This window comes from Chiloscyllium plagiosum, unplaced genomic scaffold, assembly GCF_037043375.1.
Source record: "Chiloscyllium plagiosum isolate Xiang-an unplaced genomic scaffold, Cpla_swu_hap1 HiC_scaffold_26, whole genome shotgun sequence".
NCBI classification, from domain to species: Eukaryota; Metazoa; Chordata; class Chondrichthyes; order Orectolobiformes; family Hemiscylliidae; genus Chiloscyllium; species Chiloscyllium plagiosum.
In genome coordinates, this window is record NW_028270164.1 from 21,337,866 (window position 1) to 21,353,906 (window position 16,041).

Sequence of the window (16,041 nt, forward strand, 5' to 3'; positions counted from 1 at the left end):
ATGTCATAATGTTAACTACTTACAGGTGCATGACTGCAGCTTAGTGCATTCCAATGCCATGCACTACATAATCAAGCATACCCCTGTCCTTATGTTGGTGCCCCGTTGAAATTTATGCCATTTCTTTGGGTTTACATGTGGATGTGAAGTTGATCTGTCAAAAGAAATCAAAGGTATAGGTTTTGTTACAAAAAGAAAGGAAATTATCATGCAACATTTAAACCATTCCTGCTTCACATTTTATATTTAACTTTGCATTGATAACCCTGAGTGGGTAGGAGACATTGGGTTGAATTTCTCCAGCCACTGAAACAACATGGGTCACAGCGAGAAATTTGAGAAAGGTGCATGAGATCAACAGTAAGGAGATTCCTGATATCAAGAGCAAAATGTTACATTTTTCAACCAAGCTTTGAATGGTGAGATATGATTCTTGGTAGTGAGGGTGGGGTGGAAGTGAGAGATCTATTTGCATGCATCAGAATGTGTTACCATCTCACCTCATTGATATTCCCATTTTCCCACCTGTTGAATAGAAGTTATTACTGACTTGAAAGACAGAGCAGTTACCTGGTGACTCCAGCTTGCCACTCACTTCTTAGACCCTCCATCTTGGACACTAGACCCTAACATTTCAGGGCATCCTCCATAAACAATGGCAACATGCATCTCCTGTCCACCCAGACCTCCAGCTCTCTGTCAGGAAAGTAGAGTTCCAATTTCCCACTTTTCAACATGTTGGGGAAATTGACAGGAACCATGCAGGGGATCTTCAGACTGCCAACATTTGACTGGATGGTGTCAGGAATCATGTGAGGTCCTCAGGATGCCAAGTATTTCTGCCAACAGTGCTTAGGAAGGTACATTGAGTGGGACTCCATAGAGACATGGTGTACACTTAATGAGGCAAGTATCAGAATTTAGTGCGGGAAAACTCAGAGTAACCCTCCAAGGAACTCACAAAAATTGACAATTAACTGATTTCTGGTACAATTTAGTCCATTGAGTTACTTCTAGGAATAGTATATACCAGGCAATTTGAGTCTTTCTGCAGTCAGTCTGTCCTAGTTCTGAACGTTTCCTTAAAATTAGTTCTAATAGTCTTTTGAAAGTTGCATCTGTACTTTGTAATAACTTGGTCATGTTTATCACCTGAGAAACTTATTGATCAAGAGAAATCAGTGAATCTGGGATCAAATCAAATGGTCACAAAGTATAGTAAGCATTGTTCATGGATGTTTGGAAGTGATAAATGGTAAAATGGTCTATTATAATACTAATTTCTCAGTTTTGGTTCAATGTGGAATCTTTGCATTCCCTCAAAATAGATTATGTGAGCTCATCAGGCAGCTTTCTGTTTGCTTTTGGTCCTTACTCAACAAACCAAGAAAATTAAACCTCTGAAATCAGCCAGGCAAGCACCTATTTTCAGCAATAGTGCCCAATAGTCAAATTATTCTCAACATTCTAATTTGATTAATGATGTCCCTTCCAATATAATAAATAAAATTGATGAAGTATTGATATGCTGTCAATAGATAACATTAGCACATATATTTTGAGATATTAAAGGCTTAGTGTCATTACTTATTTCATTCTATCGCTTCAATCCAAACAATTATTAAAATTATGATCATGTTCTTTAAGAAGTTAAATTGTCATGATTTATTTATTTATTTACTTACACATGGTTATTGAGGCAAGAGATTGCTGCTGATTTTGACATCCTGTATTATAGGATCAGTTCAAGGATGGGTGGGAAGGTGGAGAGCTGAACACTCACCATATTTTGTGGTTCCACCTTGCCATAAACACAACCAGCATAAGTATTTACAATCCAATCCCAAATTACAGTATATTTTCCATGACTACAGACAGGGAACGTGGTGCACTAAAGACTAATTAATGTTTATCATTCAGGTTGTAAAAACCTTTTACTTTTCAAATATTTTGACATTGAGTCATTTACTTGCTGCAGACAGGAGAGTAGGTGGATGGCTCTGTGCCAGGCATTTTATGGAGGTGGTGCATAAAACGTGAAGGAAATTCTGAGTCCAGATAGTTGCCTGTTTGGGGGAGGGCCACTGAGCAGGGCCCAGGAAATGCTTCGTGAAAATTATCTATAATCAGCAAATGAGCAAAGTAGGGGATTCAGCCTAGACCTCAGACTTGTACCCCATTTGTAGAATAAAGGGCTAACTTCTGAAAATGTACATAAAAAGCTATGTCATTGGTGATGCCATGACCATATGATGACCATGTGATTACAGACATCATGTTGAGAAGATTCTGAAAGTAGCGCTCCAAACAGAAGAGTGGTGGGTGGGATTGCCCCTAAACTGTATCAAAATGCCTGGGAAAATTCAATCATGGTGGTGACCAATTAGCAAAGAGTTACCCCTTAAATTACATAGACAGAATCACTGAGCAGGTGGTCCTCCAATCACAGGCAGAATCTCTCTCGTGTTGGATGCTATGCTCATAGTGAACCAACTGGTGCAGCAACTGAAACCTCATTGGAATCTCTCGACGAATACCCAAGTGAGTAAACCCTCAGAGTGCAGGCACAGCCCAAGTGACTACCAGAGTGGGTGTATGGAAATAAAACTGGAGCAACATGCAGGTGTGGAATTTACCTTGTCACTTCAAGACACATTTAAAATCATCAAGGTATCATGATAGGCCAAACAATGACAGGATTGGAGAAAATGTTTCATATGCTATCAAAGTACTCCCCAATTAATGGCCTAAGCAAAGAAGGATCATTCAGTAAATTGTTTTACAATGTGGATGGCATTACCAATGCTGTGCTTGCAAGGCATGGGATAAACAAAGAGATAGCCACCCATGAGGATATAACTGGAACTTTTGATTCATATTTTTATGGTTCAGCATAAATTTTTCTCATTTGAGTAAATGTTAACAGGGGAAACAAAGTCTGGGAGAGACACCAACTCCATCATCAATGATCGCTACCATTTGGGGGATATTTACAACACTGAACACTAAGAAGAAGAACTTAATCAGAGACAGAATAGTGGGTCAGGATTTTAGAAGAGTTCCTCTCATGCTTCCTATAGCCTAGGAATAAGGTCCCATCCAAGCTGCCTCTGGGAAAGTCATTCATTTCAAAGCAGTATGTCACTTAAAAAAAATGTACTCTCAAAGCAGTGGAGAAATGCCTTCAATGAAGCCATCAGAGGATCAGGCAATGAAGAAATTGTCTTTCCTTGAAGAAATTAAGAAATAAGGGGGTAAATACCAGCATGCTAATGTTGAGGTTGAAGGACACCCTCCAATTTTAAACTGGACACAAAAGCAGCCTTTCTTTTCTCTCAGATAAGGTGGTCACATTATAACAGAGCCATTATCATTTAGAATACAAGGTCCCGGAGATATCAGAGCGAAGATCAAAGGCTAGATCAAATATAAAGACAGCGAAAACTTTGAAACACAACAATCCAGAACCAAAAACACTCTTAAACAGAATGGTGTGGATCTGAAATTTACAAAGTGCATGAGTCAAAGAGATGAAAACAGTAAACTCAGGTTTAAATTCTTAAACCTATTTAAGGATTTTGGCAAACTTAAAGCAGTATGCCACCCCATGTTGACAGCAGATACAAACTCATTGGTTTGTTTACACCAGGAAAGACCCACACCCCCTTCTGAATAAAGAAGTTGAAGCAATATTTAAACAATGTATTCATTCACTAGTTACCAAATTTATCTAATGTTCTGGTATGGTACCTGTCCCAAAACCAAATTGATCTAATACATTTAATCCATCTAATTTGTGTCAACCTTGCTCTGTTGAGCATAGACATAGAATATGAAGAATACCCCAATGGTGTTAATTGATTGAAGCTGAGCAAAACTTGCAAAGATTACTGTCTGTACAGAACTGGATGTAAGTAGAAGATCCTGGCAATAGAGTCATAGAGTACAGCATGGAAACAGACCCTTCGGTCCAATCCATCCATGCCGACCAGATATCCCAACCCAATCTAGTCCCATCTGCCAGAACCCGGCCCATATCCCTCCAAATCCTTCCTATTCATTTACCCATCCAAATGCCTTTTAAATGTTGCAATTGTACCAGCCTCCACCACTTCCTCTGGCAGCTCATTCCATACTTGTACTACCCTCTGCGTGAAAAAGTTGCCCCTTAGGTCTCTTTTGTATCTTTCACCTCTCACCCTAAACCGATGTCCTTTAGTTCTGGACTGCCTGACCTCAGGGAAAAGACTTTACCTATTTACCCTATCCATGCCCCTCATAATTTTGTTAACCTCTATAAGGTCACCCCTCAGCCTCCAACGCTCCAGGGAAAACAGTCCCAGCCCGTTAAGCCTCTCCTTATAGTTCAAATCCTCCAACCCAGACAACATCCTTGTAAATCTTTTCTCAACCCTTTCAAGTTTCACAACATCTTTCCCATAGGAAGGAGACCAGAATTGCATGCAATATTCCAACAGTGGCCTAACCAAAGTCCAGTACAGCCGCAGCATGACCTCCCAACTCCTGTACTCAATACTCTGACCAATAAAGGAAAGCATACCAAACGTCTTCTTCACTATCCTATCTACCTGCGACTCCATTTTTAAAGATCTGTGAATTTGTACTCCAACGTCTCTTTGTTCAGCAACACTTCCTAGGACCATTAAGTGTATAAGTCCTGCTAAGATTTGCTTTCCCAAAATGCAGCACCTCGCATTTATCTGAATTAAACTCCACCAGCCACTTCTCAGCCCATTGGACAATTTGATCAAGATCCTGTTGTAATCTGAAGTAACCTTCTTCATTGTCCACTACACCTCCAATTTTGGTGTCATCTGCAAACTTACTAACTATACCTCTTATGCTCGCATCCAAATCATTTATATAAATGACAAAAAGTAGAGGACCCAGCATCAATCCTTGTGGCACTCCACTGGTCACAGGCCTCCAGTCTGAAGAACAACCGTCCACCACCATCATCTGTCTTCTACCTTTGAGCCAGTTCTGTATCCAAATGGCTAGTTCTCCCTGCATTCCACGGGATCTAATCTAGCTAACCAGTCTCCCATGGGGAACCTTGGCGAATGCCTTACTGAAGTCCATATAGATCACATCTACCGCTCTGCCCTCATCAATCCTCTTTGTTACTTCTTCAAAAAACTCAATCAAGTTTGTGAGGCATGATTTCCCATGCACAAAGTCATGTTGACTGACCCTAATCAGTCCTTGCCTTTCCAAATACACGTACATACTGTCCCTCAGGATTCCCTCCAACAACTTGCCCACCACCGACGTCAGGCTCACTGGTCTATAGTTTCCTGGCTTGTCCTTACCACCCTTCTTAAACAGTGTTCCGCTGAATGTTTTCATCATGTCATTTGAATATTATTGTTTAAACTACCTAACCCTTTGGGATCACATCCGTACCAGAGATATTTCAGAGAACAACATATTGGAAGGAATTGATGGCATTATTTGTCTTATGAATAAATTATTCATTTATAGTATGCCAAAAGCAGAGTATGAATAAGAGAAGAAAGTTCCATATTTCTAATAGGAGATTCCAATCTAAGTTCCTGCAGGTATGTGAAGCTATACTTGCATTCTGACAATTCTCTCATGGTGCAGAGATGATGGGGGAAGGCAAGCCATGCCCCATTGTGGGGCAAAGGATCTAGAACAGGGGAAATTTATTCTGACTCCAAACGATTATGGGGTGACAGGACGAGAGACTGGGAAAGGGGGTGCAGTTCTGGAGTGGGAAATGGTGGGGAACAGGTCTTGAATGGATGAAGAAGAGAAGGTTATCAAATCCAGAGAGGGGAGGGGTATGTCTGGTTTGGAACAGGGAAGGGTATGTCCAGGCTATATTGGGAAAAGGAGTTTTGGGTCCAATGGTGGGGAAAGGAATTGGGTCGTGACCCAAGTGAAAGAGATGTGTCAGATTCTGAACAAGTGGCAAGGCTTGGGTCTAGGAGGGGCATTTTATCAGGGTCTGGGGGAGGTGTAAGTGGGAGTCTATAAGGTAAGCATGGCGGGTGGGGGGAGTCAGTTGAATCATAACTCAGATCTATGTTTTTAATAGTCTAATATTCCCTGAGTAACTATTTACTTAATTTTATCAAAGCCCTCCGAATTCTTCAAATTAAATGGAGATATTTGGCGGGTTCCACATGTGGGAAAGTTTCTAAGAGAAATCTTCAATTTTGGGTGATTCCTTTGGATTCTGCAAAAACTTGCAATTCCCATCTCTGCTAGAGTGACGATTGTCTGGCCACTGTAAAAGCCAGGCAGATGTTGAGAAGACTTTAGCGAAGAAGCACCAGCTTACACCTTACGTACAGAATGAAATATGTGCAAATAAAAGCTTACCTTAAAAATTAGCCAAATGTCCAACTATATCAATACCTTAGGTTAAGAACTCCACAAAGCATCACCAAAACACATGCAACAACAACTGACTATTAATGTATTTGTCTCTGTTCATATTAATAAACAAATATTATCAAATAATCAACTCAGTCTTCTTAGAAGTCTTATTTCAATTTGAATAATAAATTTGAACAAGCATTACTTACTGGTCCTGAGCTTTACTTGATGGAAGAGTTTTGGTTGCAGCAGTGGAAATCTCCATCTCCTTTCTTTTCTTAGCGGTGTCAGCGTGCACATTTCCATTTACAGCGTAACTAGCAGCCATGTCCTGTTTAGTTAGTCTGTTGCTTTTTTTCACATCTAATATTGCACAAATTAATGCACTCTCACTCGTCCTTTGGTGAGGATGTTCCTTTTCAACATAGTCTGATGCAATGCTCTGTTTGGCAACTTTGCTAGTCACCAATGGTACTGACCCCTTTGCTGAAAGGTCTGTCGTATATTGTTGCGATAGATTCTTAGAAAGTTTGGAGTCACTCTGGTCATAATTGCAACTGTTTCCCCGTGATTGTTGGTTTGACGATAATTGCATCTTCTTCATGTAATTCACAACTAATACAGCATTGATTGCTCGCTATGAAAAGAGAGAGGTCAGATAACTAAGTCTCAAGTATACAGAAATTGTGACTGGATGAGGTACACCTAAGAAAGAATTAATTAGCTTGGTAAGACAATGGTCTTAATGGCACAATGACAATAAAATACAGCGTAACAAAGGGAAATTCATTAATCTTTCAGTAGAACATAGTCAGAACCAGCATATTTGAAAAGCAAAGCACTCTACTGTCCTCTAGTGGCATAGCAGTGCCAGAACTAGACAATTCAAGATTTGGAGATGCTGGTGATGGACTGGGGTGTACAAAGTTAAAAATCACACAACACCAGGTTATAGTCCAACAGGTTTAATTGGAAGCACACTAGCTTTCGGAGCGTTGCTCCTTCGTCAAGTGGCTACCACCTGGTGTTGTGTGATTTTTTAACTTTAGACAATTCAATGCATTAATTCTACCAAAATGAACATTTTTTTTCTTGAATGAAAGACGGGAAATGTGTGATCAAATCAGCAGGTAATCTTCATCTGTAATTTTTTCTGACTGAGATTAGCACTGTAATGAGGGAACCTTGAACAAAAATAATTCCTTTCAAAAGCATTAATTTATACCACACATTATGATATCCCATAAAAGTTTCTTTTCATAAATAGCAAGTGATTTTTGGCTTTTTGTAAGTATGTTAAGAGTAAAAGGATCATCAGGGAAAGAGTGGAGCCTATTAGAGACCAAAGGGGCAACCTGTACGTGGAGCCTGAGGATGTGGGTGAGGTCTTTAATGAATAAGTTTCATTGCTATTTATGCAGGAGAAAGACATTGTAGTTGGGGATTTCAGTTGGGAAAGTGAGGTTCTAGAGTTTGTTAAGATTTACAAGGCGGAGGTATTAGGCACAAAGGTACACAAATCCCCAAGACCTGATGAGATGACACTGATGACATTGCTGCGGGAGGTGAGGGAGGAGATTGCTGTGGCCCTGGCAGAGATATTTAATACTTCACTGGCTACAGCCGAAGTGCCAGATAACTGAAGGAGAGCTAATGTGTTTCCTTTGTTCAAGAGCGGCAGTAGGGTTAGGTTAGGTAATTACAGAACGATTAGTTTACGTCTGTGATGGGAAATTACTGGAAAAAGTTCTGAGCGATGGGATTAATCAGTAATTAGAAAGGCAGCAATTGATCAGGGATAGTCAAGACAGATTTGTTACCAAATGGTCCTAACAAATGTAATTGAATTCTTTGCAAAAGTAACTTAATATATTGATGAGGGCAATGATGGACTTCAATAAGGCCTTTTACAAGCTCCGACATGGAAGGCTGGTCTAAAAGATCGGAGCCTATGGACTCCAAGGCAAATTGGCAAACTGTATCCAAATTTGGCTGACAAGTAGAAAGCAAAGAATAATAGTAGAGGGATTTTGTTTTGTGATTGGAAGCCTGTGACCACTGGTGTACCATAGGGATTGGTGGTGGGACCTTTGGTATTCGTTATGTACATTAACAACTTGGATGTAAATGTAGAAGGTATAATTAGTGAGTTTGCAGATGATACAAAAGTTGATGGCATTGATGGTGAGGAGGATGTCTCAAGCTATGGTCTGATATTGATCAACTAGTAAATTGGACACAGCTAAGCCAAAGATGATATTTATTCTTAATAAGTGTGAGTTGATGCATTTTGGGAGGTCCAATAGAGGAAGGACATATACAATAATCAGAAGTCCCTCAGGACTACTGAGGAACAAAAGGACCTTAGTTTAGAAGCCGATAATTCCTTGAAGTCATCAATGTAGGTAGACAGGGTGATGAAGAAGGCATATGAGGATGCTTGCCTTCATTAGTCAGGGCAAAGAATATAGGAGCAAGACAATTTTGTTATATATTGATAAACCATTATTTACGTTACAAGATAGAATACTGTATGCAATTCTGGTCACCACATGTTTGGAAGGATGTGATTGCACTGCACAGGAAATTCACTGGGATGTTGTATGTGATGAAAATTTTCAGTTATGAAGACGTAGACAATACATTGGGTTTGTTTCCTGTGAGCAGAGGTGGTTGACAGGGGATCTGATTGAGGGATACAAAACAATGAGAGGTATAGACAGAGAAGATCTTGAAATTTTATTCCAATTGGCAGATGTGTCTAAGACCAGAGGGCGTATAAGTTTAAGGTGAGAAAGTGATTTAGAGAAAATATGAGAAAAGAAGATTTTCACCCAGAGAGTGGGAGAAATAAGGAACATGGTGCTGGAAAGAGTGATCAAAGCAGATACTCTCCAACAATTATGAAGCATCTCAATCAGTATTTAAATGCCAAGGCATTGTAGACTATGGACCAAGTGCAGGTAAATGGGATTAGTGTAGTTTGGTGTTTATATGTCAGCATAGACTTGTAGGCCAAAGGGTCTGTTTCTATGCTGTATGACTCTATGACTCAATGACATGTCATAGTTTTGTTTAATAAAGGTAAGTAAGGCCACTGCACTTTATAGGTTTTACAAGAGTTTTAAAGTTTATCTCAGCAGGATTCACCTTCCAATTACTCCTTGCAAAGTTCTTTGTGATCTGAACACTGACAGAAAGATAGATATCATGGAGTGGGGCAATGTTCTCTGTGATCCTGTTAAGAGAAAGAGAAGGTCAGTGACTACATAGATCTGTGAGATTGTAGAACTGCAAAATACCATTACGCACAAGAATATTCACTCCTCTTCATAGTGAACATTTCTACTACTTTCTATCACTAGAGATATTTCATTAATGTACTTATTAACAATAGTCATTATTAATTTGTTGTCGGCAATTACACTAATTATTCACATCAAATGTGGGATCGGGTTTCCATTAATTGCTATTCACCATCCTTTGGATAATATTATTAAGTTTGACTGACCCATTGTATTTCACAGTTGCATCCTTTCTTGATGGTCAAGGAATTCTAACAAATACAAACCTTTGTGGACATCCAGGAACTCCACAGAAATGTAATTGGTGCAAGCTTTGTGGTTCTACTGAGAATCAATAAATGAACCACTACACCGCTAACACAGATTGAATTCTTATTATTATCAATAAATACTCTGCAATGTGATTCTTCCATGAGTGGGAAAGCCCCTAACTCACCTACAGCATTCAACAAATGAAAATGTGCATTAATCCTCAACAATTACAATGTGTGATATTAATGTAATTTTTTTTTAACACGGTTCCTTTTCTCAATTTGGTGAGAGGAAAACAATTTGCACAGACTCAAAGCTGTCATGTTTAGTTTACCAGGGGTGTCGTAAAGCCTGTTCACAAGTGAAGCGCTTTTTTGGGTCCTTTTCCAGCAAGTGCCTGACAAAAGATTTTGCTGAAATTTTGAAATGAAGAAAAGAAATAGAATGAAACGTCAGTTGGCAATAAGAAAGTATCATTTTACATATTGTAAAACATTTCAGTGTAAAAATAAACTGTATTGACAGCAATTCTTTTAAGTTCAATGTAGAGGCATTGAGAAAGCCACTTTAAAAACCAGTTCAATTCTTGAGGAAATTAATTCACTTCATAAATTTAATCAAAAGCAGCTTGACTTTTATTACAATGGACATCAATGGGTATGGAAGTAGAGAAAGGAAATTCCTATGAGTCTTCCTTGACAAGCTGCTACACATTACTCATTTAACAAAAGCACAACAGCAGTATAAGTCACATTGACATAATTCTAGAACAAAATGGCTAATGGTTAAAATAATGCCCAGTTTCACATATAATTTTCTTTTCAGTAGGTGACAGTTTCTTTTCATTCTACTGGGAAAACAAGTGTTTCATATTTATAGCAGAAAACAAATATATCCAAATTTCCAAATTTTCAGATCCTTTAATTTAATCCCCTTTTAGTTTGTGTGGATATTTGTCAATGCATTTCAGTTCATTTATTGCTCAGAAAATAGCAACTAACTGAGCAATTCTATGCAGTCGTTTGGAAACTATATGGAACTCAGCAGCCTTTTCCACTGAAGAAGAGTGCTTACTCTTTGCAAGTATTTCAGTTTGCAAGTACTTTTCCAATTGTGTGCAAGCTGGATTGTGTGGTCAATGGCACTCAACTCTGAAAGCATCTAGGATTCTGGGTAATCCAAGAAGGAGGACAGGAAGAAGTTGTGGCTGTAAGAGTTGCTCCTTTTTTGAGATATTTTAGGTGTTGGAGGTGATTTCTTCGACTTCCAGGAGCAGCAGTTACTGTTGCATTATTTTGGAACTTTGGGTAAAAAAAAAGATCAAAACAATGGCACTTTTAAAAAGAGGAAGACAGACAAAAGGCAGCGACTGCATGGTCAGTGAGGGAGAGACAGAAAGAAACCTACACTGTTAACTGATACAAAAATGAATCTGCACAGTTACTGCCTTTGCTATTTGAATTCATGCATCTCTGGGCAAAGTGGTGTGCCTACGAAAAATTAACAAACAGCGAAATTCACAGCTGACCTTCGAAGAACCTGTGTGGGAGAGTAAGTGCATAGTTTTTTACATGTAACCTTGCTGTGTCTACAGTAGTGAGTAGAATGGGTTCTTTCTTGACTATATATTTTATTGAGATTTGTCTCTTGATTAAATTTCAAATATATAAACCATAAGTACTAAGTTAGCCTGGACCACTTTTTTTTAAGAGCAATAAGGCAGTGCTATTGGGAATGAGCAAAGATGGCCTTTAACAGAGTGATGTGCTGTTCCTGTTGGATGTGAGAGTTTCCATGTTACTGATGGTTATGTCTGCGGGAAGTGTCTTTGGTTCCTATCAGATCGCATGGATCGGTTGGAGCAGCAGTTAGAGGCAATTAGGAATTTACAAGAGCTAGGGGGTGTGATAGCTGTCAGTTATAGGAAGGGAGAAAAGCCGAAGATACAGTCAGGTAGATGGGTTAACTCCAGGAAAGTTAGGAGGGGTAGGCAGGTATTGCAGAAGTTTCCTGTGGCTATCCCCATCTCAAACGAATATGCTGCCCTGGCAAATGTAGAGGATGATGGATTCTCAGGGGAATGTAGCATGAAAAGCCAAGTTTCTGGTATCGTGATTGGCTCGAATGTAATCAGGGGTATTTCAGGTTCCAAGTGATCGATTGTGATAGGGGACTCTCTAGTCAGAGGCATAGACGGACATTTTTGCGGCCAGCAGCAAAAAATCAGAATGGTATTTTGCTTCCCTGGTGCCAGGATCAAGAATGTCTCAAAGAGGGTGCAGAATGTTCTCAAAGGGGAGAGGGACCAGCAGGAGGTCATTGTACACATTAGAACTAACGGCATAGGAATGGAAAGGATGAGATTCTGAAGGAAGAATATAAGAAGTTAGGCAAGAATTTAAAAAGAAGGTCCTTGAGGATAGTAATATCTGGATTACTCCAATTGCAATGAGCTAGTGAGGGTAGGAAAGAAGGATAGAGCAGATGAATATGTGGCTGAGGAGCTGGTGCAAGGGAGAAGGGTTCACATTTTTGGATCAATGGAATCACCTTTGGAGTAGAAGTGACCTGTACAAGAAGGACAGACTGCACCTGAATTAGAAGGAGACTAAAATACTGACAGGGAGATTTGATAGAGCTGCTCAGGAGGCTTTGAACTAGTAAGGTGGGGAGGTGGGACCCAGTGAAATAGTGAGGAAAGAGATCAATCTGAGACTGGTACAGTTGGGAAAAGGAGCAAGTCAAACAGTCAGGGCAGGGAGGAACAAATGAGAGAACAAGGTAGACTGATAAATTAAACTGCATTTATTTCAATGCAAGAAGCCTACCAGGTAAGGCAGATGAGCCCAGGGCATGAGTAGGAACATGGGACTGGAATATCATAACAATTACAGAAATGTGGCTCAGGGATGGACAGGAGTGGCAGCTTAATGTTCCAGAATACCAATGACACAGGAAGGACAGAAAGGGAGGCAAGAGAGGAGGCGGGGGACAGGGGTGGCATTTTTGATAAGGGATAGCATTACTGCTATACTTAGGAATGATATATTCCTGGGAATACATCCAGGGAAGCTATTTGGATGGAACAGAGAAATAAGAAAGTTAGTCTGATAAAGGGCTTTTGCCCAAAACGTCAATTTTCCTGCTCCTCGAATGCTGCCTGACCTGCTGTGCTTTTCCAGCACCACTCTAGTTTTGACTCTAATCTCTAGCATCTGCAGTATCCACTTCTGCCGAGAAAAGAAAGGCATGATCACCTTATTGGGATTGTATTATAGACCCCCCCCCAATAGTCTGCATAAAATTGAGAAATAAATTTGTGAGGTAATTTCAGTTATCTGTAAGAATAATAGGTGGTTATGGTAGGGAATTTTAACTTTCCAAACATAGACTGGGACTGCCATAGTGTTAAGAGCTTAAATGCAGAGGAATTTGTCAAGTGTGTACAAGAAAACTTTCTGCTTCAGTATGCGCAAAACTTGACCTACTCTTTGGAAATAAGGCAGGTGACTGAGGTGTCAGTGGGGGAGCACTTTGGGGCCAGTAACCATAAATCTATTAGTTTTAAAATAGTAATGCAAAAGGATAGACTGGAGATAAAAGTTGAAGTTCTAATTTGGAGGAAGACCAATTTTGATGGTATTAGGCAAGAACCTTCAAAAGCTTACTGGGGGCAAATGTTCACAGGTAAAGGGATGGCTGGAAAATGGGAAGTCTTCAAAAATGAGAACGAGAGTCCAGAGACAATTTATTCCTGTTAGGGTGAAAGGAAAGGCTGGTAAGTGTAGGGAGTGCTGAATGACTAGAGAATTTGAGGTTTTTGTTAAGAAAAAGGAAGCGCATGTTTGGTTTGGACACCTGAGATCGAGCGAATCCTTAGAAGAGTATAAAGGCAGTAGGAGTATACTTAAGAGGGAAATCAGGAGGGCAAAAAGGGGACATGAGATAGCTTTGGCAAATAGGGTTAAGGAGAATCCAAAGAGATTTTATAAACAAATTAAGGACAAACTAGGGATAGAATAGAGCCCCTCATGACTGCCTATGTGTGGAACCACAGGAGAGGGAGGAAATACCAAGCAAGTATTTTGCATCAATGTTTACTGTGGAGAAATACATGAACGATATAGAATGTGGGGAAATAGATGGTGACAATCTTGAAACATGTCCATATTACAGAGGAGGAGATGCTGGATAATGCATAAAAGTAGATAAATCCCCAGGACCTGATCAGATGGACCTTGGAACTCTGAGGGAAGCTAGGAAAGTGATAGTTGGGCCCCTTGCTGAGATTTTGTATCATCGATAGTCACAGGTGAGGTGCTGGAAGACTGAAGGATGGTGAACGTGATGCCAGTATTTCAGAAAGGTGGTAAGGAAAAGCTAGGGAACTATAGAACAGTGACCCTGACATTGGTGGTTGGCAAGTTGTTGGAGAGAATTGTGAGGGACAGGTTTACATGTATTTGGAAAGGCAAGGACTGATTAGGAATAGTCAGCATGCCTTTGTGTGTGTGAAATAATGTCTCACAAACTTAATTGAGTTTTTGAAAAAGTAACAAAGAGGATTGATGAGGGCAGAATGGTGGACGTGGTCTATGTGGACTTCAGTAAGGCATTCGACAAATTCTTTGGTTAGCAAGGTTAGATCTCATGGAATACAGGGAGAACTAGCCATTTGGATACAAAACTTGTCCAAAGGTAGAAGACAGAGGGTGGTAGTGGAGGGTTGCTTTTTAAACTGGAGACCTGTGACCAGTGAAGTGCCACAAAGATCAGTGCTGGGACCCAGCTTTCTGTCACTTAAATAAATGATTTGGATGTGAGCATAAGAGGTATAGTAAGTAAGTTTGGAGATGACACCAAAATTGGAGGTGTAGTGGACAGTGAAGAGGGTTACCTCAGAGTACAATGGGATCTTGATTAGATGAGCCAATGGGCTGAAGAGTCATAGATGGAGTTTAATTGAGATAGATGTGAGGGGCTGCATTTTGGAAAGACAAATCAGGGCAGGACTTATACACTTAATGGTAAGGTCCTGGGGAGTATTGCTGAACAAAGAGACCTTGGAGTGCAGGTTCATAGCTCCTTGAAAGTGGAGTCTCAGGTAGATAGGTTAGCAAAGAAAGCTTTTGGTATGCTTTCCTTTATTTGACAGAGCTTTGAGTATGGAGTTTGGAGGTCATGTTGCGGCTGCATAGGACATTGGTTAGGCCACGTTTGGAATATTGCATGCAATTCTGGTTTCTCTCCTATAGGAAGGAAACTTGTGAAACTTGAAAGTGTTCAGAAAAGATATACAGGATGCTGCCAGATTTGGAAGATTTGAGCTATAAGGTGAGGCTGAATAGGTGGGGACTGTTTTCCCTGGAGCATCGGAGGCTGAGGGCTGACCTTATAGAGGTTTATAAAATTATGAGGGGCATGGATAGGACAAGTAGACAAGGTCTTTTTCCAGGGTTGGGATATAAAAGAGTCCTAAGGGGCAACATTTTCACACAGTGGGTGGTGTGTGTATGGAATGAGCTATTAGAGGAAGTGGTGGAAGCTGCTACAATTACAACATTTAAAAGGCATCTGGATAGGTATATGAATAGGAAGGGTTTAGAGGGATATTGGCCAAGTGCTGGCAAATGGGACTAGGTTAGGTTAAGATATCTAGTTGGAATGGACGAGTTGGATCAAAGGGTTTGTTTCCGTGCTGTACATCTCTATGACTCTGTGACTCTAAATGTAAAGTGAAGTCTGAGGCATAGATTTCCTCATTCCTAATGACAGTTCTAATTTGACACCAAGTCAAGAGGACTGACAGATATTGAAATGTTGCAAATTAAATGATTACAATTAGATTAAAAAGTGAAAATATCATAAACAATCTTTGAAAATAATTATTTAAAATGGTTCAATTTTTTAAATGTGCTAGACAATATTGACATTGCACAAATGTGGAATTTGCTTTTCACAGACAATCAGTGTGTCTAGCAGTAATTATGAACTTGGAAAGGTGTTGAAAACTCACATAAAAACATAGAAAAAAGGTGCAGGAGTAGGCCATTCGGCCCTTCAAGCCTGCACCACCATTCAATATGATCATGGCTGATTGTGTAATCTCAGTATC

At 39.8% G+C, this 16,041-nt stretch overlaps 1 protein-coding gene across 2 annotated transcripts in view; it reads right to left on the minus strand.

Annotated features, from left to right (window-relative positions):
• The window catches only part of LOC122563163 (calcium/calmodulin-dependent protein kinase type 1B-like), a 47,359-nt gene that overhangs the window by 10,084 nt on the left and 21,234 nt on the right, over positions 1–16,041 (minus strand). For both annotated transcript variants that reach the window (XM_043716646.2, XM_043716645.2), the window contains exons 9-12: positions 10,261–10,339; positions 9,520–9,607; positions 6,579–7,006; positions 24–154 (exon numbers count right to left, since the gene is read on the minus strand). In XM_043716646.2, the coding sequence (XP_043572581.1) occupies positions 64–154; positions 6,579–7,006; positions 9,520–9,607; positions 10,261–10,339 (686 nt within the window). In that variant the 3' untranslated portion in view covers positions 24–63. The remainder of the gene's footprint in view (positions 1–23; positions 155–6,578; positions 7,007–9,519; positions 9,608–10,260; positions 10,340–16,041) is intronic.